Source organism: Dendrobates tinctorius, unplaced genomic scaffold (assembly GCF_039654945.1).
Source record: "Dendrobates tinctorius isolate UK_male_01 unplaced genomic scaffold, ASM3965494v1 ptg000084l, whole genome shotgun sequence".
NCBI lineage: Eukaryota > Metazoa > Chordata > Amphibia > Anura > Dendrobatidae > Dendrobates > Dendrobates tinctorius.
In genome coordinates, this window is record NW_027361752.1 from 49626932 (window position 1) to 49653896 (window position 26965).

The 26965-nt window shown below is 43.2% G+C and overlaps 1 protein-coding gene across 2 annotated transcripts in view; it reads right to left on the reverse strand.

Annotated features, from left to right (window-relative positions):
* ERG (ETS transcription factor ERG) overlaps positions 1-26965 on the reverse strand; it is a 296084-nt gene that overhangs the window by 83090 nt on the left and 186029 nt on the right. The window contains exon 1 of one of the 2 annotated variants that reach the window (XM_073584679.1): positions 16337-16472. The exons of the other annotated variant lie outside the window; for it this stretch is intronic. Coding sequence (XP_073440780.1) covers positions 16337-16354 — 18 coding nt within the window. The 5' untranslated portion in view covers positions 16355-16472. Of the gene's footprint in view, positions 1-16336; positions 16473-26965 lie in introns of those variants that run through there. 2 annotated transcript variants of the gene reach the window in all.

The following is a 26965-nucleotide window of genomic DNA, read 5'->3' on the forward strand; positions in this document are numbered from 1 at the left end:
GCAGCGCCATTGGGGAATACCAAAAACATGAAAGGGGTACTTGGTCTGCACAATGTTTTGGTACATGTCATGTCCAGATGATGCCAGGAGGACCCAAGGTTTCCCACAGAATACTGCCCATCACACGGCCTCCGCTGGCTTTTCCTGTGTGTACGGTGCATTCCGGTGTAATTTATTCCCCAGTTAGGCATGCTCCATGGTCCAGTTCTGATGCTCATGTAACCATTGAAGGTGATTTCAACTAACTTTATCTATACCCCCAAACAGTGTGATAATCTTGATCATACAGGGCTACAAACCTCAGTATTCCCATTACCATCTATAGTAATAGAGTATTTCTATTGATAGTTATGAAAATTGGGAAATCAGGATAGTTATGAAAATTGGGAAATCAAAGGTCTTGTATGGGAACCTGCACGATAATGATTAACATACTAAATGAACAAATAAAATATGCTGAGCAAACTAAAGATAAGTAAAAAAGAAATGTAAATTATGTTACTCATTCATTTCCAAAGCTGCTCTGCCCAATCCTATGATTCATGAGACCCCCCGCAGCCTTGCACATAGCCCAGAGTCCAGGCACAGAGCTGGGTGCACAGACTGTTTTATCTCATTCTGCCAGATGGTTGAGAACTTTCCAAAAAATACTTATCATTTTTTTAGTCAACTCAACAAGACCTTCACATTTCACTATAAATCATTGGGCTTAGCTCAATGCTTCATTGTTACTTGTCACACACGAAGAGACGACTATAGCTGATAATTTCCAAGCTTCATCAGGGGTTATAACCTAGTTATATAATTCTCTAGAAAACAACAGCTACAAAGTAGGAACAAATCCATCATAGAAACATAGAAAGGGATCACACAATGTAGGAATACACAGAAATATCGAAACAGGTCATAATATAAGGATGGTTAGAGCAATATTTTATTATTTTAAAAGAATAGATTCTATAATATTACAATGCTATGTACCATCCCCTACTATACAGGAGATACATTATATGTTCTTCTATATTGAAAAGTGTATAATACAGATGACTGAATAGTTTTGCCACTTTCGAGATTTGTTGTAAAATTTGTGTGATTGAGAGAACACAAAAACTTTACAGTCAATGAATCAACTTAAAGAGGACCTTTCACCAATTTTTTTCATGTGGAACTGGGCACAGGATGTATAATCAGCTACATAGCAAAATAAAACATTTTTCTTCTTCATCATCATCATTATTATTATTATGCCTTTCAGTTATATATTAGTAATCAAACATTTGGAAGTTAAACAGTTAATTTTTTTATGGCCTAAGTGGGCATTGCCAGAGAGATTTCACTGGGGGCGTGTACTCCTTCCTCTTTTTGATGCTGACCAATCATTAGCAGACAACAGCACCAGGGGGAAAGAAGAACACGCCTCCACCAACAGTGTTGTCAGACAGTCAGTTCTCCTTATTGCAGTGTCATCCCTCATCTCTTGCAGTCTCATTACAAACACTTCTAGCAGTTCTCCATTCATAGCGCTGCCAGCTCTGCCAATCAAAAACAGGAATTCACATACTAAAGGAAAAAAGAAAACACCCAACTATAGCTTAGAACAGGCTCTGAGTGAGACATAATAACATAGTCTGCATAGCAGATTTGAGTGTCAGCTTTCATCTCCAGCAGTCAGTGTGGGAGGAGGGGCAGTACAGCAGAGTTGGTAGTACTACACTTGATTTGACAATGCTAATGTGTATTTGGTCCTGCCAATAAAGCTCATTTGAATTTGAGAATAGAGCTAGTAGAAGTGTTTGTAATAAGACTCAACTTCTGCTGTACTGCCCCATCCCCCCATACTGACTGCTGGAGATGAAATCTCAGGTGCTCAGGTACATGTCATCACACTGCAGTGAGGAGAGAAGATTAATTGCCAGTGCTTTTTTGGGGAGGTGTTCTTTTTTTCCCCGATGTGGAGATGTGCATCTACCTACTTGTGATTGGTCAGCATTACAAAGAGGAAGAAGTACACGCCCCCAGTGAAATCTCTCTGGTGATACCAACTTGATTCTCTTCTAAATGGCACAGGCGCAAGATTTGCCTGGCTCTGTGGAAGGGGAAAGCAGAGCATGGTACAGAGACGTCTTTAGCGCTCATTATCATACAGTGAAGGAAAATGTAAAAACTTTTTTGTGAATGCAGTGTTTGTGAGACAGCAGGGGTCATAAAGAGGGGTTGCAGATAAATGTTGATAATATGGTAGGAAGGAATTCAATAGAGCAAAACTTCAGACAAACATAACACCCAAAGCACAGCCTGCAGGCCTTTAAAAGAAATTATTTTTTCGGAATCATTTCAGAGGAAAACATACCGGCTGAAATGATAGAGTCAGGGTCTGATTGACGGTTCGGGCAGCATGTATCAACTGGCATGTTAGCTTTCAGCTTCATTTACTTTTCTATGATTACCAATAATACAAAAAATCTGATCATCTCACATACAATATTCTTGAATTAAAAGCAAAAAAAATTCAAGAATTCAAGAATGAAAGCTGCTAAAACCTATGATTAAGATTTTAAGATTTTATTTTGAAAATGTGTAATATATATATATATATTTGTTTTAATTTTAAAACATTACTTTACTGTAAGGTATACATTATGAAATGGAAAATTGAGGGAATGATAGAATCTCTGTTGGGTAGTCGGTACTTTTTACATTAGTGTCATGTGGCTGAATCACCTTTGTTAAAGGCAGAGGACAGAATTCTCTTAGACAGGAAGCTGGAAACGTTTCCTGTATTAGTCCTCCTTGATTTGGCTCATTATCAGTATGGGAAATTGACAGAGGAAGTATCTGTCTACAGACCTTTTATCATTAGATTTTATGCTGCAATAGCAGTTTACTGTGATCAGGCTGGAAAACATGCCGTACGGTGTTAAAGGACCTGTATGGATTGTAGAACCCATTTTAATAAGTTTTATTCATGATTTCTGGATTAATAGAAAGCAATCCCCTATTCAAAATCCTCATATACTTACCAGTGTATAATTAATGGGCATTTATCGCTTTGAAGAACATGCTGTGTTGATTTAAGTGGTGCCTGTGTAATACTTTTTTCTCCTGTGGGGGCACTGCAGGGAAACTCAACACTTAAACCCACACTTTGCAGATAATCAATTTTTCAAGAACCTTTCTAGCAAAAAAAAATATTGTCCAAAGTAATAATCCCTTCAATTACTAAAAATAAATAAATAGTCATATTTAAAGAGATTTTATCAGCCTAAACTGACAGTATAGATTAAGCACATAGCCTTTTAAGGGATATATCTAATATATAAAGCTGAATGTGCGTGTGTGTATGTATGTGTGTGTGTGTGTATGTCCGGGATTGGCATCTGCACCGTCGCAGCTACAGCCACAAAATTTGGCACAGTCACACGTCTGGACCCCGAGAGCGTCATAGGCTATGTTGTGAGGTGAAATTTTAACCCCGCGCGTTCCAATTCACCAAACAATTTTGCCCCCATCTACATAATGGGGAAAAAGTGAAAGGAAAAGTGTTGGAGGCAAATTGACAGCTGCCAGATGTGAACAAGGGGGACTGAAAGAATGAGAGTGATGGCGCCAAACAGTATATACCATACAGTTGCTAAGGTGGGGCCCTGACATGGGATACTCACCCAACACGGGGATATGAACACACACACAAAATGCGCCACACACTACCACGTGCTTCACCACATATACCACCCTCAGCACACATTTCACCACACATACACCAACCTCGCCACATAAAAGTCGAAACACAAAAGTCGCCACTCAAAACTCGCCACGCTGTCCCAGAGCTGTTTAAAAGATGAAAAATGAGCTGTGATTGGTCGCTATCAGCAACAGTTTTCTTTGTAGACAGTTGTGGTAACTGAGGCCTATTATTCTTATCATTTCTATGGTGTTATCGTCCTTCTGTAAAGCTGGAAATAACACAATTTATTACTGTGCCAACACAGACCACCCTCTGACACAGACTGCAGGGGGAGCCCAGTATCACACAGGATAGAATTAGATACATGGCTCAGCAGTCAGTATCACACAGGAGAGGATTAGATACACGGCTCAGCAGTCAGTATCACACAGGAGAATATTAGACACATGGCTCAGCAGTCAGTATCACACAGGATAGGATTAGATACACGGCTCAGCAGGCAGTATCACACAGGATAGGATTAGATTCACGGCTCAGCAGTCAGTATCACACAGGATAGGATTAGATACACGGCTCAGCAGGCAGTATCACACAGGATAGGATTAGATTCACGGCTCAGCAGTCAGTATCACACAGGATAGGATTAGATACACAGCTCAGCAGTCAGTATCACACAGGAGAGGATTAGATACACAGCTCAGAAGTCAGTATCACACAGAATAGTATTAGGTGCACGGCTCAGCAGACAGTATCACACAGGATAGAATTAGATACACGGCTGAGCAGTCAGTAACACACATGATAGGAATAGGTACACGGCTCAGCAGACGGGATCACACAGGATAGGATTAGATACACGGCTCAGCAGACAGAATCACACAGGATAGGATTAGATACACGGCTAAGCAGTCAGTATCACATAGGATAGGATTAGATACATGGCTCAGCAGTCAGTAACACACGATAGGATTAGTTACACAGCTCAGCAGAAAGTATCACACAGGAGTGGATTAGGTACACAGCTTAGCAGACATTATGACACAGGATAGGGTTAGATACACGGCTCAGCAGTCAGTATCACACAGGATAGGATTAGATACACAGCTCAGCAGTCAGTATCACACAGGATAGAATTAGATACACGGCTCAGCAGTCAGTATCACACAGGATAGGATTAGATACACAGCTCAGCAGACAGTATCACACAGGATAGGATTAGATACACAGCTCAGCAGACAGAATCACACAGGATAGGATTAGATACATGGCTCAGCAGAAAGTATCACACAGGAGAGGATTAGGTACACAGCTTAGCAGACATTATCACACAGGATTGGGTTAGATACACGGCTCAGCAGTCAGTATCACACAGGATAGGATTAGATACACGGCTCAGCAGTCAGTATCACACAGGATAGGATTAGATACACAGCTCAGCAGTTAGTATCACACAGGATAGAATTAGATACACGGCTCAGCAGTCAGTATCACACAGGATAGGATTAGATACAGAGCTCAGCAGACAGTATCACACAGGATAGGATTAGATACACAGCTCAGCAGACAGAATCACATAGGATAGGATTAGCTACACAGCTCAGCAGAAAGTATCACACAGGAGAGGATTAGGTACACAGCTTAGCAGACATTATCACACAGGATAGGGTTAGATACACAGCTCAGAAACAGGATGTGCCAAAGGAGAGGACATTTTCATTCCAAGAATTCCACTCATTCCATCTGATTTGTTTTTTGATTTTAAACGCCTCCAGTTTCCAGTTCAACTGCTATTTGCAATGTCCATTAACAATGCTCAGGGACAGTCCTTGAAAGTAGTAGGGATCGATTTAAGTAGTAGGGATCGATTTGCAATCTCCATAGTTTTCTCATGGTCAACTTTACGTGATCTGTTCAAGAGTTGGAACTGCCAAAAATCTATTCATCTTTGCATCGCAAGGAAAAACAAAAAATGTTGTTTATCAAAAGGCTCTTGAATGAGTTGAAAATAAAATACTATCAATACTTGGGTAATCGTTTAGTTAATTTGTGTTGCAAATCTGTAGTGTTAAATATATGATGTGAAATGTTTTTATGTGCAATATAATCATTATAATTTGTTATAACTAACCACAGTTGGTTACTATGCCCAGGCAACGCCGGGCTCTTCAGCTAGTGCCTTATAAAAATCGAACCTTTAGTGATTTAATTGCTGGTAATAAGCTAATTAGGGTGTTTGATGTTCCCTAGGTTTGGACAAGAGGCTCAGCGTATGAATCCCCCCACTGATTTTGCATATCCCCTCCTCCCTCAGTGGTGGTGATTATTAGCGCTGGCTTGTCTAAGCTTTCTCTGCTTATAAGGCTAAGTGCACACGTACCGGAACTCTCGCGGAAATTACCGCGAGAATTCCGGAATTCCAGTCCGCGGGAAAATCGCATTTTAAATTCCCGCGATTTTCCCGCGGAAAAACTAGCATTTTGCAAGCGTATTTAGCTTGCAGAATGCTAGCGTTTTCCAAGCGATCTGTAGCATCGCTTGGAGAACTGATTGACAGGTTGGTCACACTCATCAAACATAGTGTTTGACAAGTGTGATCAACTTTTTACTACTGAGGCCGCCTATGCGGCATCAATAGTAAAAGATAGAATGTAAAAAAAAAATTAAAAATGGTGTTATTCTCACCCTCCGACGTCCCGCGCATCCGTTCCCAGTAATCCTTTGCGAAAATGCCCGCGATGACGTCAGTTCTCGCGGGATCGCGACGTCTCGCCGTTATTCGCGATGACGTCGCGCGAATGACCGCGAGACTTCGCGATCTCGCGAGAAGGGACGTCATCGCGAGCATTTTCGCAAAGGATTACTGGGAACGAGAGCGTGAAGAGAAGCGGGAAGGCTGCGCGGGACGTCGGAGGGTGAGAATAACAATATTTTTTATTTTAAATTCTATTTTTTACAGGGATATGGTACCCAAAGCCCGGAGGACAGTCTCCTCTCCTCCGGACCGTGGGTACCATCCGCAATTGTTCTGCTTACTTTCCGCATGGTGTGCACAGCCACATGCGGAAAGTAAGCGGAACAATGCATTCCTATGGGTGCGGGATCGCCGCAATTCCGCAAATTAATGAGCATGCTGCGTTTTTTACCGCGAAGCGATTCCGCCGCGGTAAAAACCGCAGCATTAGCACAGCATTGTGGAATCCCATAGGAATGCATGGGATGCTTATTTTTCGCGTTTTCGCGGCAAAATCGCGCGGTTAAAACCGCCGCGGAAACGGGAAAAAAACGCCACGTGTGAACTCAGCCTAAAGCTTGCTTCATGTAAGCCAGTGAGGGAGGCAGGACATGCAAAACCTGTGGGTGGAAAAATTTGCTAAGCCTTAATCAATAAGGATAATCATGGCCCATATAAAAGCAGAAGCAGGGAATGCAGTAGCCGTTTTGAGATAAATCCATTCACTACATTGATAGCTATTAAATTCCAGCCAGCATCATGTAATAACGTAATACATCATGTCCCCTGTGGTGGTGCCGTAGGGAAATTGAGAACACTCACTTCAATGCTTCGCTACAGGTTATAAATGATCACTGAGGGTCTCCATGGGATTGCTTTCTGTTTCCGAGACTCCTGTAACAAAGACGTGATCCTCACCAGTAGACAGCTACTTTAAATGTAGAATTTCCATTTTATGAAGCATATTTCTATTTTTACAGCCGTCTCACGCGTGCATTGCTTGCATTCAAGACATTCCCCCTGCTGCTTCTTGCATTCGGCTGCGGTTAGCGTCTGTGAGTCAGTTACAACGCTCAGAATGTTTGCCCTCGGTCACACAGATGAAACGCTGCAAAGCTGCGGAATGACCACAAACCTCAACATGTCACCGGGACACATGAGTTAGCACATTACAAATATGCCATCTGCTCAACAGAAAACAAGGCAGTTTGCACTGCGCAATAATTCCCCACTCCTCTGAGACTTGAAGGACCGAAGTACAAGAACAATACAAGAAAAATTATTTCTTCAAAAAGTAATGAAACTTTCATTTTTTTTTTAAATCATTTTGTCCAGCATGGAAAGTGATGAAAATATGCAAATCACTTTATTATGGAATATGTCTTAATTTTCTTTTCCCCAATCTACTCACCTGCATTGATATAAGTACATACTCCTTTGGAGTACAGATGATGGCAGTGATGGTTCAGCACTTGTCTCTTCGCCTGAGTTCTCTTCTTATCAGAACAATCTCCTTCAGCAGCTTCTCCCCAGAGTTAGTGACAGAGAAGCTGAGCTGACCCATCACTGCCATCACCTGTACTCCAGATGAGTATATTCTGATATCAATGCACCTGAAGACAAGCAAATAGACTGGGAAAAAGCCTGGGTGTGGAAGCCACTTTTATGCAATTGTTTTTTTTTATAGGAATGAAGACAAATTCCCTAATAAAGTGAATTGCAAAGTTTTATAACTTTCTTTGGATCGTAATCAGACGAACGGAGCAGGGCACGTCACTGGTGGGGCTGAGTCTACGTCTCGGTGAGTGACAGAAGTCTGAGCACGCATGGTCAGATCAGACATTACTCTCCTCTCTACTTGGAGACGGCACTTCAAAGCATCAGCAGACTCAGTCGGCACCACGCATGAGCAAGTTCACAAGTGCTGTTCCTTCAGCTGACAAGCCCTGTGATATACTTTCTAATTATCAGCACATTGCAGGGCTTGTCAGCTGAACAGATGGCACTTCAAAGCAGCACCCAAACAGATAGGAGAGTGAAGTATGATCTGAGCATGCATGCAGACTGCTGTCATACCCCTGTCTCCACTAGTGACCTGCTCTGTTCGTCCGATTCCAGTTCCAATATCGGAAGTAGCAGAGCCAGACTCAAAACAGAACAATATATGATCCATGGAGAGATGAGCTTACAGGAGCAGGGCAAGTACTAAAAGTGTATTAGAAAAGAGTTAGGAGTAATGAAAGGGGGTGCAATTAGTAGTATATAATCTCTTTAATAATGTCCCCTGAGTCTCCCGATGTGAAGCCCCCCATACACAGTATGATGGCCTCACAGCTCCCCTATACATAGTATGATGTCCTCACTGCTCCCCCAAAACAGAGTTTAAGGCCACTTACAGAAGTCGTCACACTGTATGATGACCCTCTCTGTAGTCTCCACACTTTATGATGGCCCTCACAATAGTCTCCACACTTTATGATGGCCCTCACAATAGTCTCCACACTTTTTGATGGCCCTCGCAATAGTCTCCACATTTTATGATAGCCCCCACAGTAGTGCCACTTTAAGGGCCCACACATTAGCTCCCATACTGTATGAGGGCCCCCACATTAGTCCCTAAGTTGTATATTGACCCTCACATTAGCATCCATACTGTATGAGGGCCCCCATAATAGACCCTACTCTACATGATGGCCCCCACTCTGTACAATGGCCCCCACACTTTGAAGGCCCCCCACAGTCTCCCCTAAAATGTATGAGAGTCTCTCTCCCCACTGTACGATGGTCCGACTGTATGATGCACCCACAGACCCACAAAAAGTTTTAAAGTAAAAAATTTCATACACTTATCTAATCCGGGATCCTGACGAGTCCACCGGGCAGACCAACGCGTTGATGTCTCTGCGCTACTTCTCTCAGCCATGGCAGGATGATGCAATGGCCGCCTTGTCTTCCTGTGTGTGCGTTGGCACCTTGGCCATTGCATCATCCTGTTGTGCACACCAATACAGTTAAGTGTAATGTAGCTCCCGGTGGGCCCCACTAGTCGCACCCTCTGCCCCCGGTATTTACGCTACTGAGGAGTGGGGACAAAATGTAATCAAACACAAAGGATCAATCAGAACCATTATGTTAGTCACCAAAATTGGAAAACTCAATGTCTTAGACTGACCGTACACACGAGATAGCTGTTATCTCTGCCAACTACCCCATACACATGGGCACTCGGCTTGGACCAGCATTCATTTATTTTCAATGAAGAGAGAGAAGAGAGAGATGCTTACCATGCCTGAAAACTGGATTAATCGCATACAGTTTTGGGCTGCACATTTTAAAAAGAATATTCAGAAGTTTTAGTCAGTTCAAAGGCGGCAACTAGATTATTACAAGGGATGGAGGTCTCTCATATGAGGAGAGGTTGGAAAAGTCGAGGACCGATGGCACTCATTACAGGTGGTAGAAAGGCGATTACAGCAACTAAATAGGAAAGGATTATTTACAGTTTGAGCAGTCAGCACCTGTCTCCCCCATATGTCTCTGATCTGATCTCCCGATACCTTCCCTCACGTAATCTCCGGTTCTCCCAAGACCTCTTTCTCTCCTCCACACTTATTCGCTCCTCACCCAACGGCCTCCAAGACTTCTCATGAATATCCCCCATCCTCTGGAATTCTTGGCCCAAACATGTCCGACTATCAACCACATTTGGATCCTTCAGACGGAACCTGAAAACCCACCTCTTCAAGAAAGCCTACAGCCTGCAATGACCCCGCTACCTCCTCAGCACTACCGGAGAAATCACCTCAACCAACACTGGAACTGCTGCAACCCCCCAACCTACTGTCTCCTTCCCCACCATCCTGTAGCATGTAAGCCCAAAAGGGCTCCCCTCTGTATCAGTCTGTCATTGTTAGTTTGCTTACTGTAAGTGATATCTGTAATTTGTATGTGACCCCTTCTCATGTACAGCACCATGGAACCAATGGAGCTATATAAATAAATAATAATAATAGTAATGTGGAATGCCGACCACAAGAGGTAGTAATGGCCAACACTATAACAGCTTTTATATAAGGGCTGGATGCTCTTGTAAGAACGAATGACATCATGGACCATAAATATTCAAGAGGTAGAGGTTGTATAATTGGTGGAGAAAGGTTGAACTTGATGGACCTCAGTCTTTTTTCAACCTATGTATCTCTGTAACTATTGAAGTTCCAAAACCAGATCCTTTTCTCCCTGAGATCACCTTTCAGAGAAGAGTCAGCAGGACACCATATACATCAGAGGATCAACTGGTCGCACCAACTTTCCACCAATAAGCATGGGGGACTTTAGGATTACTCGGACGGACATGGCATAGTCTTGCCTGGAAAAGCTCTAAGCGTTTTCTGCCTTTTATCAAGGTTTTAGCAGTTTTGTTTTTTTCCTTCCTTTCTTCCAAGAGCCATAAGCTTTTTCATTTCCATCCCCACAGCCGTATGAGGGCTTGTTTTTTGCGGGGACGAGTTGTACTTTTGAATGACTCCATTCATTTTATCATGTGATGCACTGGAAAGCGGGGAAAAAATTCCAAATGCAGTGAAATTGCAAAAAAAAGTGCAATTCCAGTGGTGGGAAAAAATTTGAACATTTGTAAGGAAAGAAATGTTCGCTTATATTGCTATTTTCCGAGACCCGTAACGTTTTCAACTTTCAAGATCTGGGTTTGGGTGAGGACTTATTTTTGCGCCTTGAGCTGACATTTTTATTGATATCATTTTGGGGTAGATACAATGTTTTAATTGCATTTTATTGCAATTTTGTGGAAGACAAAAGAAACATAATTCTGGCATTTTGATTTTTTTAAAAATTTTTCACCATTTTTTGAAGCTGCAATTGTGTTATCACTTGTGCTATACATGCTATGCGTCAGCACTGCTATGCACAGAGAAAATCATGATCTCCTATGAACGCCGGCCAAGAGCCGGCATTCACAGGAGCATTGTAATGACAGGCACAGAGGTCATCAGGAGACCATTGGCTGTCAAAACAACCCATCAGCGCCCCACTATCATGTGACCGACACGCCATTGGGAAAGATGAAAGTCGTGCTTCCAGCCACTGTCAATGATTTACAGTGGGATTTAACTGGTTAACAGCCACAGGTGGATCACCGATCCATCCGTGGCTGTAAAAGGGACATAATAGCTGATTAAATCAGCCATCATGTGCAGGGAAAGATGTGGGCTTGACGTGCGAGCCCGCATCAAAGGCAGGGACACGACCTATGACGTAAATGTACGTCAAAGGTCATGAAGGGAGTAAGGATTAGAAAAACATGACTTCTTTCTTATGAAGGCGTAAATTTGCGTAAAGTCCATACTGTGCCTCTAGTTTAATAAAGGTGTTACCTGCCATTGTAACCCTGCCCTGCAATGACAGCTAGAAGTTTCAGCCTACTATAAGGCTCCTACTGAAAACTCTAAGATGTCAGTATTTTTTTTATTGTGATGTAAAATGTAAGAATAGCAACAAAAAAATTATATACCGTACTATAATGTGTTTTAAAAATATATATACAAAGTATTTATAATATGTATTTATAAATATATGGTATATATAATACTAATAATAATATATACAGTATTATTTAAATAAATATACATAAAATATATATACAAAAATGTATTTAATATTTACTTGGATAAAAAATAAATTATAAAAAAATATAAAAACATAAAAGAAAAACATTCAGATAATACATTGCCTTTAATGGGAACCAGTCAGTAGATTCTTGCTGCCCTCACCATGGGAAGCATGAATCAGATCATGGCTGCACAGTCTGAAGAGCCCACTGGGAAGCTTAGCTGGCTGGACACAAGACTAGTCCAGCCGGCTTCACCCAGCACCACTCTAGTTGATTGACAGGTCTCTTCCATGTGTGTATATAAGGGGAGACCTGTCAATCACCTAGAACGGTGCTGGGAGAAGCCGGCCAAGGGTTGCACTGGATTAGTCTTGTTTCTCCCTATGGTCTGTGGCCACATCTTAAAGTAATGCTTTCCGACATTTCAGAAAAAGACATGGTATTGATTCATGATGCCCTTGATCTGAGCAGGATGAATCAAATGACAGGCTCCCTTTAAGAAAATATACACATATAAGAAATGTGCTGTTACATTACTATTATTAATTTGTATACAGTTGTGTGATAAATTGTTTGCCCCCTTCCTGATTTCATATTCTTTTACATATTTGCCACACTCAAATGTATCAGATCACCAAATAAATGTAAATATTAGACAAAGATAACACACGTAAACACAAAGTGCAGTTTTTAAATGAAGGTATTTATTATTAAGGGAAATAGAAATCCAAACCTACAAGGCCCTGTGTGAAAAAGGGATTGTCCCTCACCTCCCCCTTTTAAACATAAATGAACTGTGGCTTAGCACATCTCCGGGAAGATGAGTTCAAATTCCCTAGCCACTCCCAGACCTGATTACTACCACACCTGTTCTCAATCAAGAAATCACTTAAACAGGACCTGCCTGACAAAGTGAAGTAGACCAAAAGATCCTCAAAAGCTAGACATCATACTGCGATCCAAAGAAATTCTGGAACAAACAAGACACAAAGTAATTGAGATCTATCAGTCTGTATAAGGTTATAAAGTAATATCTCAAGCTTTGGAACTCCAGCAAACCACAGCATGAGCCATTATCCACTAATGGTGAAAACATGTGGTGAACCTTCCAAGCAGTGGCTGGCCAACCAAAATTACTCCAAGAGTGCAGGGACTACTCATCCAAGAGGTCACAAAAACCCCACAACAACATCCAAAGAACTAAAGGCCTCACTTGCCTCAGTTAAGGTCAGTGTTCATGACTCCACCATAAGAAAGAGACTAGTCAAGATGAAAAAGTGTGACGAAAACTAGTGCTATGCAATAAGAACATAAAGGCTCATCTCAGTTTTGCCAGAAAACATCTTGATGATCCCCAAGACTTTTGGGAGAATACTCCATGGACTGACAAGACAAAAGTTTAACTTTTTGGTACGTGTATGTCCCATTACATCTGGTGTAGAAGTAACACAGCATTTCAGAAAAGGAAAATCATACCAACAGTAAAATATGGTGGTGGCAGTGTGATAGTCTGGGGCTGTGTTGCTGCTTCATGTCCTGGAAGACTTGCTGTGGTAAATGGAACCATGATTTCTGCTGTCTACCAAAAAATCCTGAAGGAGAATGTCCGGCCATGTGCTCCTGACCTCAAGCTGAAGCACAATCACAACCTTAATCTGATTGAGATGTTGTGGCATGACCTTAAAAGGGTGGTTCGTGCTCGGAAACCATCCAATGTGGCTGAATTACTACAATTCTGCAGAGATGAGTGGCCAAAATTTCTCCTCCAGAGCAATGTAAAGGACTCATTGCCAGTTATTGCAAATGTTTGATTGCAGTTGTTGCTGCTAAGGGTGGCCCAACTAGTTAATAGGTTTAGGGGGCAATCACTTTTTCACACAGGGCCCTGTAGGTTTGGATTTCTTTTTCCCTTAATAATAAAGACCTTAATTTAAAAACTGCATTTTGTGATTACTTGTGTTATCTTTGTCTAATATTTAGATTTGTTTGGTGATCTGAAACATATAATTGTGACAAACATGCAAAAGAAAAGGAAATCAGGAAGGGGGCAAACACTTTTTCACACAACTGTATGTTATAGAATATGCATTATATTTCAATATTTATTAATTATAACATTTTCTTATAAATGGCTTTTTTTTAGGAATTTAAGAAAACCTTTTTAGCTTTTAGAGTACAGAATATTGCAATATTACATTCACATTGCTTTAAAAAAAAAATATTGAACCAAGTAAGTCAGAAGAAAAAAAAGTATAAACCTCCTTCAAAACAATAAAAAAAAGGTTAAAAAAAATCAGTTATGCATTTTGCGCTATATTCTTGACCTTCATGATGATGATGATGATGGTGGTGATGAAAATTAATAAATACCAATCAGATATGCATTAAAGGCAGTGTCTACCAACTACTGTATATACGTGAGACACATTTTATGGTTGACCTTTGCCTGCATGTTTTTTTGGAAGTTACCATTGCAAATTTAGGCAATTTGTGATGTGGTTTGTTTCATCCAAACTCAAAAGTGGATCCTAATAGAAGGAGAAGAATAAAAAAAATGATCTCTCTCCACCCGGCTTTATTCACTCTTGGGATTAGATTAAAAAAAAGTGCACTAAAGTTTGCAAAGCAACAAAAAAAAAAAAAAGTAAATAATATAAATAAGTAAATAAATTTTAAAAAAAATCCTAAACCTGTGGAACAGGATGGATTATCATAAGGCATAAGCTGATTTATGATTTTGTCAAAAAACATTTTTTTAGCTATTTTGCTTTCCAGTTTTGATGCAAATTTTTGAAGACAAAATTAGGAGTGCATCCAAAAAGAAGGAAAAGTGGAAAGGAAACATTGAGATCCACTTGAACTTCGGTAAGAAAAAAAATTCCAATGAATTTTTATTCCATGAAGAAAAATCTCCCCAAACGGCCATAAAACCTGTTATTTAGCTGATAATAATAGGAAAAAAGAAAAATTATTAACCCTTATGCAGCAATAGTAGATGCATATAAAAAATAGTGCAAACAGCAAGTACATTTTTTTTTTTGCTCTATTTTTAATCTTATGTACTTTGTAAACTCCTAATGACAATACACAATGTCCATCATTGGTATAATATAATAATAGTGTGAATTAAAAGGGATAAGAAATCGCGGTAATGCATTTTGCAAAATTCAGAATCAATCATAGGAGACAATGAAACCTAATGAAACGTATGACGAAACGACTATTAAAATTTGATCTATTTCACCTGATTTCTTTTTATACATTTCTTAATTTTTTTTCTACTTTTTCACCCTTTTCTGACCCATGTAATGTTCCTTTTTTTTTTTCTATCTCATATTCCATAGCCTCCTGTTAACAAAACAATGTAAGTCTTATCAAGCCAAGCCAGGCAGTGCAAAGTGATAGAAATATAATGCTGCCAGACTTTACTGTTCCTAAAACAAAACATGGTAGTGCCTGTCCCCAGGAGCTGCTGAACAAAGGGATCATCTAACATTTTAGGAGAAAGACTTCAAAAAAAAAAAAAGTATCAGAATTTACTAGAATCTGAGTGCGAATAAGCAAGTTCTAAAATTAAACTAAACAATGCTAGAAATTAAATGAGTAAAAATAAAGTTAAGCGGTAAAATAAAAATATATAAAAATATATATACGGTACATCAATTAAAAGCATAAACTACTGAAAGCATATTTTACCTGCTGCATACATCCTGATTTAAAAAATGAGGAAATAAATAAAAATAATCAAGGTATATAGTAAAGAATATACATAGTATAGTACCCAAAAGACAGAACAAACAACACCCTTAAGTAGAACGCTTAAAAAGTAATCATTCCATAATTCCACAATATTCACAAAGATTAATTCAACTGGAAAAGAAAAAATTGAGATATTTTCCTTGGCCATCCCTCCAAAAAAACCCAGAGTAACCACGAAAGCCATCTCTATTCCTGCCTATAAAATAAAAAAAGACGACAGAAAAGGTAGAAAAAACAAAAAATGACAGATCACAGGATCGCTAGTCCGAATCCCGAAATAAAAAATAACAGTAAATACACTTTTTTTTTACGAGATTCACGTTTTTAAAGCTTGCGGATGGTTGAAATAGGAAAAAGGAAATTTACTAAGCGTTGCAAAGGAAATCTTGTTGCCTTCTATTGTGGTAGTGGGGGTGTTTCTTGCCCAACCCAAACTTATCTCTCTTTGATAAAAAAAAAAAATGCTAAAAAATAATAAACCAAAAAGTTGCAAAGCCAAAGTATCGACAGGAGAAGAATAGATCCGTCTCACCTTGATCGTGCTTGCCATCCCGCTGATCAGTTTTATTGATTCGAATTAAAAAGTTAAATAATTTTTTTTTTTGCCTTCGCTCTGTCCAGAAAGTAGAATTAGATGGTGTTGTTTGGAGCGGATGAGATTGTGCGAGCTCCGGGAAATGAAGTCAGGCAATGACAGGAAGAGAGTCCTATTGGTGCTGGCCTATGTTACTCTAAGAAACAGGATATTTGGGAGAACCAAGATAAGAGAGCTTGAAAACAATGATGTTTTTCTTGATGATACGTGCTAGAAGATATATATAATTTTTTTTTTTTTTTTTGGAAATGTCATATGCCCATGTCTGCTCAGGCAGGTGTGACAGAAGCCAATGTTCAGTGACATGTGAGTTCAGGCAGGATACAGATGCTTGGAATTGCCAGCCAACTTTTGCCTCAGTTTATTGTAGCCTCTCCCTTGGGGATAAGATCATGTTTTGCGTCCAAAACGACAACATTTTATGCTTCGTGTCCATTTTTTATTACGCCGTTTTAGGTTTTACATGGAAATTCTTTATTTTATGTGGTGCATTCATTTTCACAAATTTTCTGTCTAGGAAGAAGGTGAAGCATTAGTGTTGGCCATTGATACATAATTACAAAACTCAACATTTTTGGGCATGGACTATCTTGACTGTCAACCATCAATGGAAAGGTCCAACAGGCTGCTGTGAAAATCCAGCCTTTTAAGACCTTTTTACCTACCAATGGGATTTGATAAGTTGAACTGAACATTAGAAAAGTAATCTAAATACAATAGAAATTGATAGGCGGCACCCAAGACTCCAAGACAGTCATCTCCAAGACTGGTTCTTAATCCTTTGGATATTAAAGTTTGGAAGGTTTTCTCATGAGAGGCTGTGTCTTCTAGATTGTCTCCGGATGATCAATTGATCAACATAGGCTGAATTTGCCGGGATTACAGAGCAGCTCTCTATTCTTTCTAATACAGGACCCAAGCAGGGGACACTTCTTTACGAAGTGACACTAGTAGATCATATGGACAGATGTGGACTTTAGAGAAAAAAAAATGAAATATTTTCCAGGATCTCATTTTTATCATAAAGAATGATCATAATCTACTTTCAGGAATTATCCAGTCCTGCTTAAAGGGAATCTTTCACCCCATTTTTGGCCTATAAGATGCGGCCGCAGCCATCAGTGGCTTATCTACAGCATTCTGTAATGCTGTAGATAAGCCCCCGATGTAACCTGAAAGATAAGAAAAAAGAGATTATACTCACCGGGGGTCGGGTGCGGTGGGTGTCGCGGTCCGGTCTGGCGCCTTCCATCTTCTAGAGATAATGTCCTCCTCCTTACTTTCACCCCATTTTTGGCCTATAAGATGTGGCCACAGCCATCAGTGGCTTATCTACAGCATTCTGTAATGCTGTAGATAAGCCCCCGATGTAACCTGAAAGATAAGAAAAAGAGTTAGATTATACTTACCGGGGGTCAGGTGTGGTGGGTGTCGCGGTCTGGTCCGGCGCCTCCCATCTTCTAGAGATGACGTCCTCCTTCTTTCTTCTGCTGCGGCTCCTGCACAGGCGCACTTTATCAGTCCTGTTGAGGGCAGAGTAAAGTACTGCAGTGCGCAGGCGCCAGCAAGGGTCAGAGAGGGCCGGCGCCTGCACACTGCAGTACTTTACTCTGCCCTCAACAGGGTAAAGTATGCCTGCACAGGAGCCGCGGCAGAAGTAAGGAGGAGGACGTCATCACTGGAAGATGGGAGGTGCCGGACTGCGACACCCATTGAACTGGACTGGACGCCGGGGTGAGTATAATCTAACTCTTTTTTCTTATCTTTGAGGTAACATAGGGGGCTTATCTACAGCATTACAGAATGCATTACAGAATGCTGTAGATAAGCCCTTGATGGCTGTGGCTGCATCTCATAGAGCAAAAATGGGGTGACAGATTCCCTTTAATAGAACTGCAGGAATGGATGAATGCTAACTGGATGAAACTGATCCCAGACAAAACTGAGGTTCGTTTGGTTGGACGACAGCACCTAACAGCAAAATGGAAACCTTCAATCCAAATACTTCTATCTCTGGGAAACACAACCCTCCAAAATGCAGGCCGGATATGCAATTCGGCTGTAGATATTAATGAAAATGTTGACTCCGGAGCAAACCAATGGTTGTCACTAGAGTTGAGCGAAACGGGTCGAAAAATTTCAAAAGTCGCTGACTTTTGGCAAAGTCGGGTTTCATGAAACGAAACCCGACCCTAGGATGAGGTCGGCCAAGAGGTCGGCGACTTACGCGCCAAAGTCGCGTTTCAAAAGTTTGTTTTGCGCTCTTTTTCAGCCAATCAGGATCCACGGACACTGTGGGCAACGTGATGACATAGGCAGGGGTCACCACCATCTTTCAGAAGGGCATGCAAGTGATTGGCTTGCTTTGGTGGGCGTCACAGGGGGTATAAAAGGGCGTGCACGCCGACCGCCATCTTACTTCTGCCGATCTCAGTATAGGGAGAGGTTGCTGCTGATTCTGTAGGGAGAGCGTTAGGCAGGGAAGAAGACAAAAAAACTGCTTCTGCTGCTAGCGATTTGGCCTGCACAACACACCAGTCACTGTGTGTGCAGTGCAAGGGGAGGCTATATTGTGGTGTATCAGTGGTGTTGGTTGTTGGGCTGCCTTTTAAGGCTTCCTGACAGGCTGGCATTGCTGTTTACCCACTGCTCCGCAAACTGCTTTTTTAAAAGCAATCCAATCTCCCTTATCCTCTAGTCACTTTTGTCACAGCTGTGCCATCGAGCCTGTCACATAGCGCTCAGATATTCATTGGGCCTCACACAATCCAAAAGTGTCCAGTGTCCAAAAGTGTGTGCAGAGATTCAAAATCTCCCTTATCCTCTAGTCACTTTGGTCACAGCTGTGCCATCGAGCCTGTCACATAGCGCTCAGATATTCATTGGGCCTCACACAATCCAAAAGTGTCCAGTGTCCAAAAGTGTGTGCAGAGATTCAAAATCTCCCTTATCCTCTAGTCACTTTGGTCACAGCTGTGCCATCGAGCCTGTGACATAGCGCTCAGATATCAGTGGGCCTCACACAATCCAAAAGTGTCCAGTGTCCAAAAGTGTGTGCAGAGATTCAAAATCTCCCTTATCCTCTAGTCACTTTGGTCACAGCTGTGCCATCGAGCCTGTGACATAGCGCTCAGATATCAGTGGGCCTCACACAATCCAAAAGTGTCCAGTGTCCACTAGTGTGAGCAGAAATTCAAAATCTCCCCTGTCCTATAGACACCTTGTACCTTGTTTTACATTACTATATAGTTTGTTGGATTTTGTCTACATTTCTACCAAAAATGAGGAAGGCTGGTGGAAGAGACCGTGGAATTGGGCGGGGGTTGGCAGCTGGTAATGATGGTGTTGGTGGTGGATCTGATGGTAGTGGCAAGAGCAAAATAGGACCGAATGCAGAAGGTGTTGAGCCTGCGTCATCGTCTGGCTACATAAGGCCTCGAACGCTTAGTTTTCTAGGAGTTGGTAAACCGCTTTTAAAGCCAGAGCATCAGGAAAAAGTTTTGTCTTACATTGCTGACTCAGCCTCCAGCTCTATCGCCTCCTCTTCTTCAGTTGTAAAAAGTAAAAGCACTGAGTCGTCATTGGAGGCTCATGTTCATGAACCACACCTTTCCTTGTGTCCTTCACCCCAACCAAGATTGAAGGATGACGCAGGCCATACTACTGATTACTCCATGGAGCTGTTTTCACATACCATGCCTGGATTATCAAGTGAAATGGTGAATTACCCAGGCCAAGATGAATCTGACATGGAGTGCACTGATGCACAGCCGCTGATGGATGATTCTGCTGGTACATTCACTCAGAGCACTACATTGTCCTCGCAGTGTACAGAGCCAGATTCTGACCCTGATGAGACTCAGGTGTCCCTTCCCGCACACTATACCACCATACACGGTGACACAGAGGAAGGTGCACATGACATAGAAGAGGAGGTGATGGATGACCCAGTTGTTGACCCAGATTGGCATCCATTGGGGGAAGAGGGTGCTGCTTCCAATAGCTCAGATGAGGAGCACCCACAGCAGACATCGACATCGCAACAGATGTTATCTGGCAGGCCCGGAGCACTCCAAAGACAGGTTCCAAACATCAAAAGAGTTGCTGGACAGCTTGTCCAGAGGGTCAAAAGATCACAGCGTGCTAGGCCGCAAAATGTCTGCCAAAGTAGGAAGAGTGCAGTGTGGCACTTTTTTGAACAAAATCCTCATGATCAGGCCAAGGTTATCTGTAAGAAGTGCGCAAAGACCTTTAGCCGAGGGAAAAATCTGAAAAATTTGAATACCAGTTGCATGCTTAGATATTTAACCAGCATGCACTTGCAAGCGTGGACACAACACCAAACCTCAAGTGCCACATGTGCAACTGATCACAACGAAGTTAGTCAGCAACGCTACATTGTTTCCCCCACTGTAAGCCCACCGGTTAGCACAGCAGCAAATGTTGAGGTGTCGTTGCAAGGCCACAGCAGTCAGGGAATCCCACTGTTATATCAACAAAAGACTGATTCTAGGCCATCAGAAAGAACACCAACTCCATCACCATCATCAACCCTCTCTCAGTCCGCCCTGTCCACCGCTACTTCCACCATATGCAGCTCTCAAGTCCAGCTCACCCTCCCAGACACTATGAGTAGGTCAAGAAAGTACTCAGTCTCTCATCCGCGTACACTGGGTTTGAACGCCCACATTGCCAAACTAATCTCGTTTGAGATGATGCCCTTTCGGTTGGTGGAAAGCACAGCTTTCCGCAAACTCATGGCCTATGCAGTACCACGCTATGACCTACGCAGTCGCCACTTCTTCTCTCGCAAAGCCATCCCAGCCCTCCACCATCATGTGAAAGACCGCATTGTCCATGCACTCAAGCAGTCAGTGAGCGGAAAGGTGCACCTCACAACTGATGCATGGTCCAGTCGGCATGGCCAGGGCCGTTACGTGTCCATCACTGCGCACTGGGTTAATGTGGTGGATGCAGGGTCAACAGGGGACAGGGGTGGTGGGACAGTGCTGCCTAGCCCACGGTATAGGAAACAGTTGGCTGTAGGCGTTTGACCCTCCTCCTCCTCCTCCTCCAGAAGCGAAAGCTCGTCCACAGAGCGCAGTCGTACGAGCACTCCATCTGCAGCTGCCACTGTTGCACACGAGGTGTCCCCCTATCGAGCAGCTAGTGGAAAGCGTCAGCAGGCTGTGTTGCAGATGATGTGTTTGGGCGACAGACACACCGCCGAGGTGCTGGCCGAGTACTTGAAGCGACAAACTGAGTCATGGCTGGGCAGTGTACATCTTGAGGCAGGCAAGGTAGTTAGTGATAACGGCTGTAATTTTGTGGCAGCCATAGCCCTTTCAAAACTCAGCCACATACCTTGCTTGGCTCACACCTTGAACCTGGTGGTGCAGTGCTTCCTCAAAAATTATCCGGAGTTAACAGCCCTGCTCCAGAAGGTGCGAAGACTGTGCGCGCACATCCGCCGGTCGCCTGTACACTCCGTTCGTATGCAGAAGCTGCAGCGATTGCTCCACCTTCCCAACCACCGCCTCATTATCGACATTGCAACAAGGTGGAACTCCACCCTGCACATGGTGGAGCGGCTGTGCGAGCAGAGGCAGGCCATAATGCATTTGTGGGAGGATACACGGCCAGGCACTTTGAGAGCAGACATGGAGTTGACAGGTGTGCAGTGGTCGAAGCTGAAAGACCTCTGTAAAGTCCTTCAGTGTTTTGAGGAATGCACACGGCTGGTAAGCGCAGACGACGCCATCCTAAGCATGAGCATCCCACTTATGCGTCTGCTCATGCAAACTTTGACGCACCTTAAGGAGCAGGCGTCTGCAGCCAATGTTGATGAGGAGGAAGAGGAGGAGGGAATCCTTGATGACATTCAGCCATTGTCTGCTCAGGGACCTCTCCTGGACGAGGTGGAGGAAGAAGAGGAGGAGGAGGATGATGATGGGGATGATTACTTAGGGGAGGAGGATGCATCTCGTGGGGCAAGTGAAAATGTTGGCGTGGCAAGGTCTGGTACAGGGTTTGTGCGTGACTGGAGGGATGTGGATTTGCCAGAAAGTGCTCCTCCACCCAGCACTCGCAGTGCATCATTGACACCGGGAACATTGGCCCACATGTCAGATTATGCCTTGCGGATCCTAAAAAGGGACCCCCGCATTGCCAAAATGATGAACGATGACGACTACTGGGGTTGGCCAGCATCCTGGATCCACGCTATAAAGGCAAATTACAAAACATCATGCCACAGGAGAACCTTGACCTAATATTGGCTAATAAACAAGCAACTCTGGTAAATCGGTTGCTTGAGGCATTCCCAGCACACAGCAGCGGTGATGGTTCTCACACGAGCCGTACGGGCCGGGGGCAGCTTGGCAGAGGTGTTCGTGGTGCACACAGCAGAAGTGGCGTTGGAGACAGGGGTTTCATGACAATGTTGTGGACTGATTTTTCAAATACCGCTCACACAACTGGTAATACTGCATCGATGGAAAGTGACAGGAGACAGCAGTTGTCAACTATGGTTACAAACTACTTTTCCTCCCATATCGATGTTCTCCCACACAGGTCATTCCCCTTTGACTATTGGGCCGCTAAACTGGACACCTGGCCTGAATTGGCCCAATATGCCTTACAGGAGCTCGCTTGCCCAGCTGCAAGTGTGCTATCGGAAAGAGTCTTCAGTGCAGCTGGATCAATCCTGACAGAAAAAAGGACCCGTCTGTCAACCCAAAATGTGGATGATCTAACCTTCATTAAAATGAACCATGCATGGGTTTCCAAGGATTTTGTCCCACCTTCCCCTGATGACACATAGGGTGACAGAAAAATGGCTTGCTTTGGTCCACCTCTTCCTGGGACTTCACCTATTTCGCCTTTTGCATCAGCTGAATGTCCAACATCAACATATGCCACTTTCTAAAACTCCCTAACTGTGCTGCCTCCCCCCCATGGCCGGGGTCACCACCTAGCGCACGACACCGTGCGAGTGCCGTTGCCCTGGACAGGTGGGTAGGCCGACTCTTGGGCGCGGGCACTGGCACAGGGTCCCTCATAGTGCAATCAAGTGTCTCTGACGGTGGTGGTGCACACCCGCCGTCAGACACACCGCTGTACTATGAGGGGCCCAGTGCCAGTACCGACGCCCACGAGTGGGCCCCCCTTGCTTGGGCAGGGCCCCAGCATTTGCAATCTTTACCTCTCCCTGCTCCTCTGCTGTGTAATCTGGGCCGTCAAATCCATACTGTGCCTGACACCGTCTGAGCCTGCCTCCTGATGTATAGACATATATTTTGAATGTGTACGCTATCCATACATGTTATCCGGGGAAACGGTACCCTTTCTAACCTTTGTGCAATCACGTGCAATCCATACTGGGCCTAACACCGTCTGAGCCTGCCTCCTGATGTATAGACATATATTTTGAATGTGTACGCTATCCATACAAGTTATCCGGGCATACGGTACCCTTTCTAACCTTTGTGCAATCACGTGCAATCCATACTGGGCCTAACACCGTCTGAGCCTGCCTCCTGAGACATATATTTTGAATGTGTACGCTATCCATACATGTTATCCGGGGAAACGGTACCCTTTCTAACCTTTGTGCAATCACGTGCAATCCATACTGGGCCTAACACCGTCTGAGCCTGCCTCCTGATGTATAGACATATATTTTGAATGTGTACGCTATTCATACATGTTATCTGGGGATACGGTACCCTTTCTCACCTTTGTGCAATCACGTGTAATCCATACTGGGCGTGAGAAGGGCTGGCGAGCTGTTAAGCAAGCTAAAGCACCTGTGGTTTGCACACGTAAGTTTTTCATTTTTTCAGGAATGACGGTTAGGCCTAATTCCGGAACTGCGGTTGACCTGCACTTACTGGGAAATCATTGTTCGCGGGTAATAATTGTAATCAGTGATCCCCATCACTAACGTTGTTCAGCGGGTTATCTGCACCTGTAAGCGACAAACGCTGGCCTTTTCAGTGTAGCGCACATGCAGCCACGGACATGTAAGGGCATGACACACCAGTTATTGGCCAATCTCATGTGCCAGAGCCTCACGTGTCCCTCTAGTAAGCCGGACTCGGACCGCGGGGCATGACGGAGTCTCGTTCGTTAACGGAATTAAGCTTGCAATGTGTGCATCTGTTCTGTAGCTGGCATGGTTGAGGTTTCCCAGGTGGAGTCGAATTTAACCGTAGGCTCCACTCCTGGTGGTGCCCTTCTGGACATTCCTTTAAGGTTCAGCTTTGCAACCATACTGCCCACGTAAAACAAACACTTTGCCTTCATGAACGCTGTTTGGAGGGTCATGACTCGTGGGAATAACGCCGCCCAATCAGTTAACCTGCTAGAGAGATCCTTCGTTGCTCCCAAGCATGACATCACACTCCCTAGGAAGAAGGTAATGCCACTGTGGCGACCGTACTCCTGGGGGCGACACAAGTGCACTGATGCCCAGCCACTGCTCGATGAATCTGCTGGTACATTGACCCAGACCACTACATTCCCCTCGCACGCTACACGACCTGAATCTGACCCTGATGAAACTCAGGTTACCCTTCCCATATACAGTTCCATCTTACACGGTGACAAAGAGGAAGCTGCAGATGAAAGTGCAGGTTCGGCCCACCCGCCATCAGACACACCACCGTACTATCAGGGGCCCTGTGCCAGTGCCGTCGCCAACAAGTGGGCCCCCCCTGCTTGCCCAGGATCACAGCACTTGCAAAGTTGAAATACTGTGCAGTGAGATGGAAGATGGGGACGACGAGGAGTCCAGACAAGTACAGGGATTCCCTAGCGGGGAGACTTATTTGATTGTTTTCAATGTTGGGACAGCAATTTTTGGGGAGCACTATACTCTGGAGAATGATAGATGGGGCCCACCATACACTGGAACATTCCAAAGGTGGACATCAGACACTGGAGCAGCATTTACAGGGCCCATTATACACTAGAGCATTAGAAATGGGGCCCATTATGTTTGGAGCATTATTTGGGCCCATAAGACAGTGGAGCTTCATCCATGGGGACCAACATATACTGTAGCATTATGTGGAGCTCATCATATACTGTTTCAAACATTATATGGGACAAATGATTCTGTATGGAGAAATAGATGGGCCTCGTCATGAGATGTAAAAAGTGAGGTATTTTTCATTGTACTATACCGCTATTTCTCTGCCGTATCGGAGCATGATGAGTTGTGGTATGTGTTAAAGGGGCGCTCTTTCGCCCAGGGCACATGAAAACCTGCAGCCAGCCCTCTCCCCCCACAACTTTAGCCAAATAACCCCCATTTTTCAGTGCGTAACTTGTATTATGAAGTTAATTAAGGTTGACAAGCTTAAGTAAGAAGAATTGATGCTTTTGGCATTCAAATGGGCACTGTAGGTGTGTTTCCTGTCCTCCTCTCACTGCCGACTTTTATTCCCCATTGACTTACATTGGGTTTCGTGTTTCGGGACGACCCCGACTTTTCCCTATAATCGGACGATCTTGCTCGTCCCGACTTTTGGAAAAGTCGGGTTTCACGAAACGAAACGCGACCCTAAAAAACCAAAAGTCGCTCAACTCTAGTTGTCACTAAGTCTTCACTTTTCCATTTGAGGAACATCACCAAAATGAATCATCTCTTCCAACAGAAGACCAGTTAAGTAGAGATGAGCAGATCGAGAAAAATTAAAATCTGCATCTTCGTGTGTTTTTTCCCAGGAAATTTGATTAGTGGAAAAGTTACTATCGGCAAATTTAATGTACCTTATTATGCTCCTGGGTCTTATCAGACCTCAGGGCGTAATATCTGTATATGTAAAAAAAAATCATAAAAATCTTTATACTCACCTCACCGTTCACATCTCCGTCCCCTCCACTCCATATCACCACATCTTTCAGATTGGCACCGGCAGTGCTGATATCTCCGGTATCTTGGTTGCTAGGCCAAGGCTTCCGGGATTTTTTTTACATTTTTTTTTTACATTTTGGTGTTTTTTTAATGGTTTAGAGAAAATGGGAATTTTGCTGAACTGTGCAGAGAAGCAAATTACAAAAATGTATTCACTCATCTCTACTATCAACACTGGTACATGCCTTTATAATCTTCCAGCTGGACTAATGTAATGTCCCCTTTTGTGGGTCTTCCAGAGAAAGCACTCCACCACCTTCAGTTATTCCAAAATGCCGCAGCTAGGTTACTGACCAATCGACCTTATCATGCCCCAATGACACCAATCCTCCGCACTTGGCACTGGCTGTCCATAAAATGGAGAATAACTTATAAAATATGCCTGATGTCTTTTAAAGCCACAAACAAACCAGGTCCCCGCTATTGGAAGGATCTACTGAAGTCCTGCACTCCTTGCTGACTACATTTGGACAACATTTGGAGGCAGCCCCCACTGTCTGCAACGCATTACAAGGATCGGTCTGGGAGATCTCGTCCCTTGATGTATTGAAATCTCGACTCAAAATGCACCAGATCAATTTGGCTTTGAACGTGAAAACAAAAACAACACCCAACCTCTACACCAGACATTATAGTAAACCAAC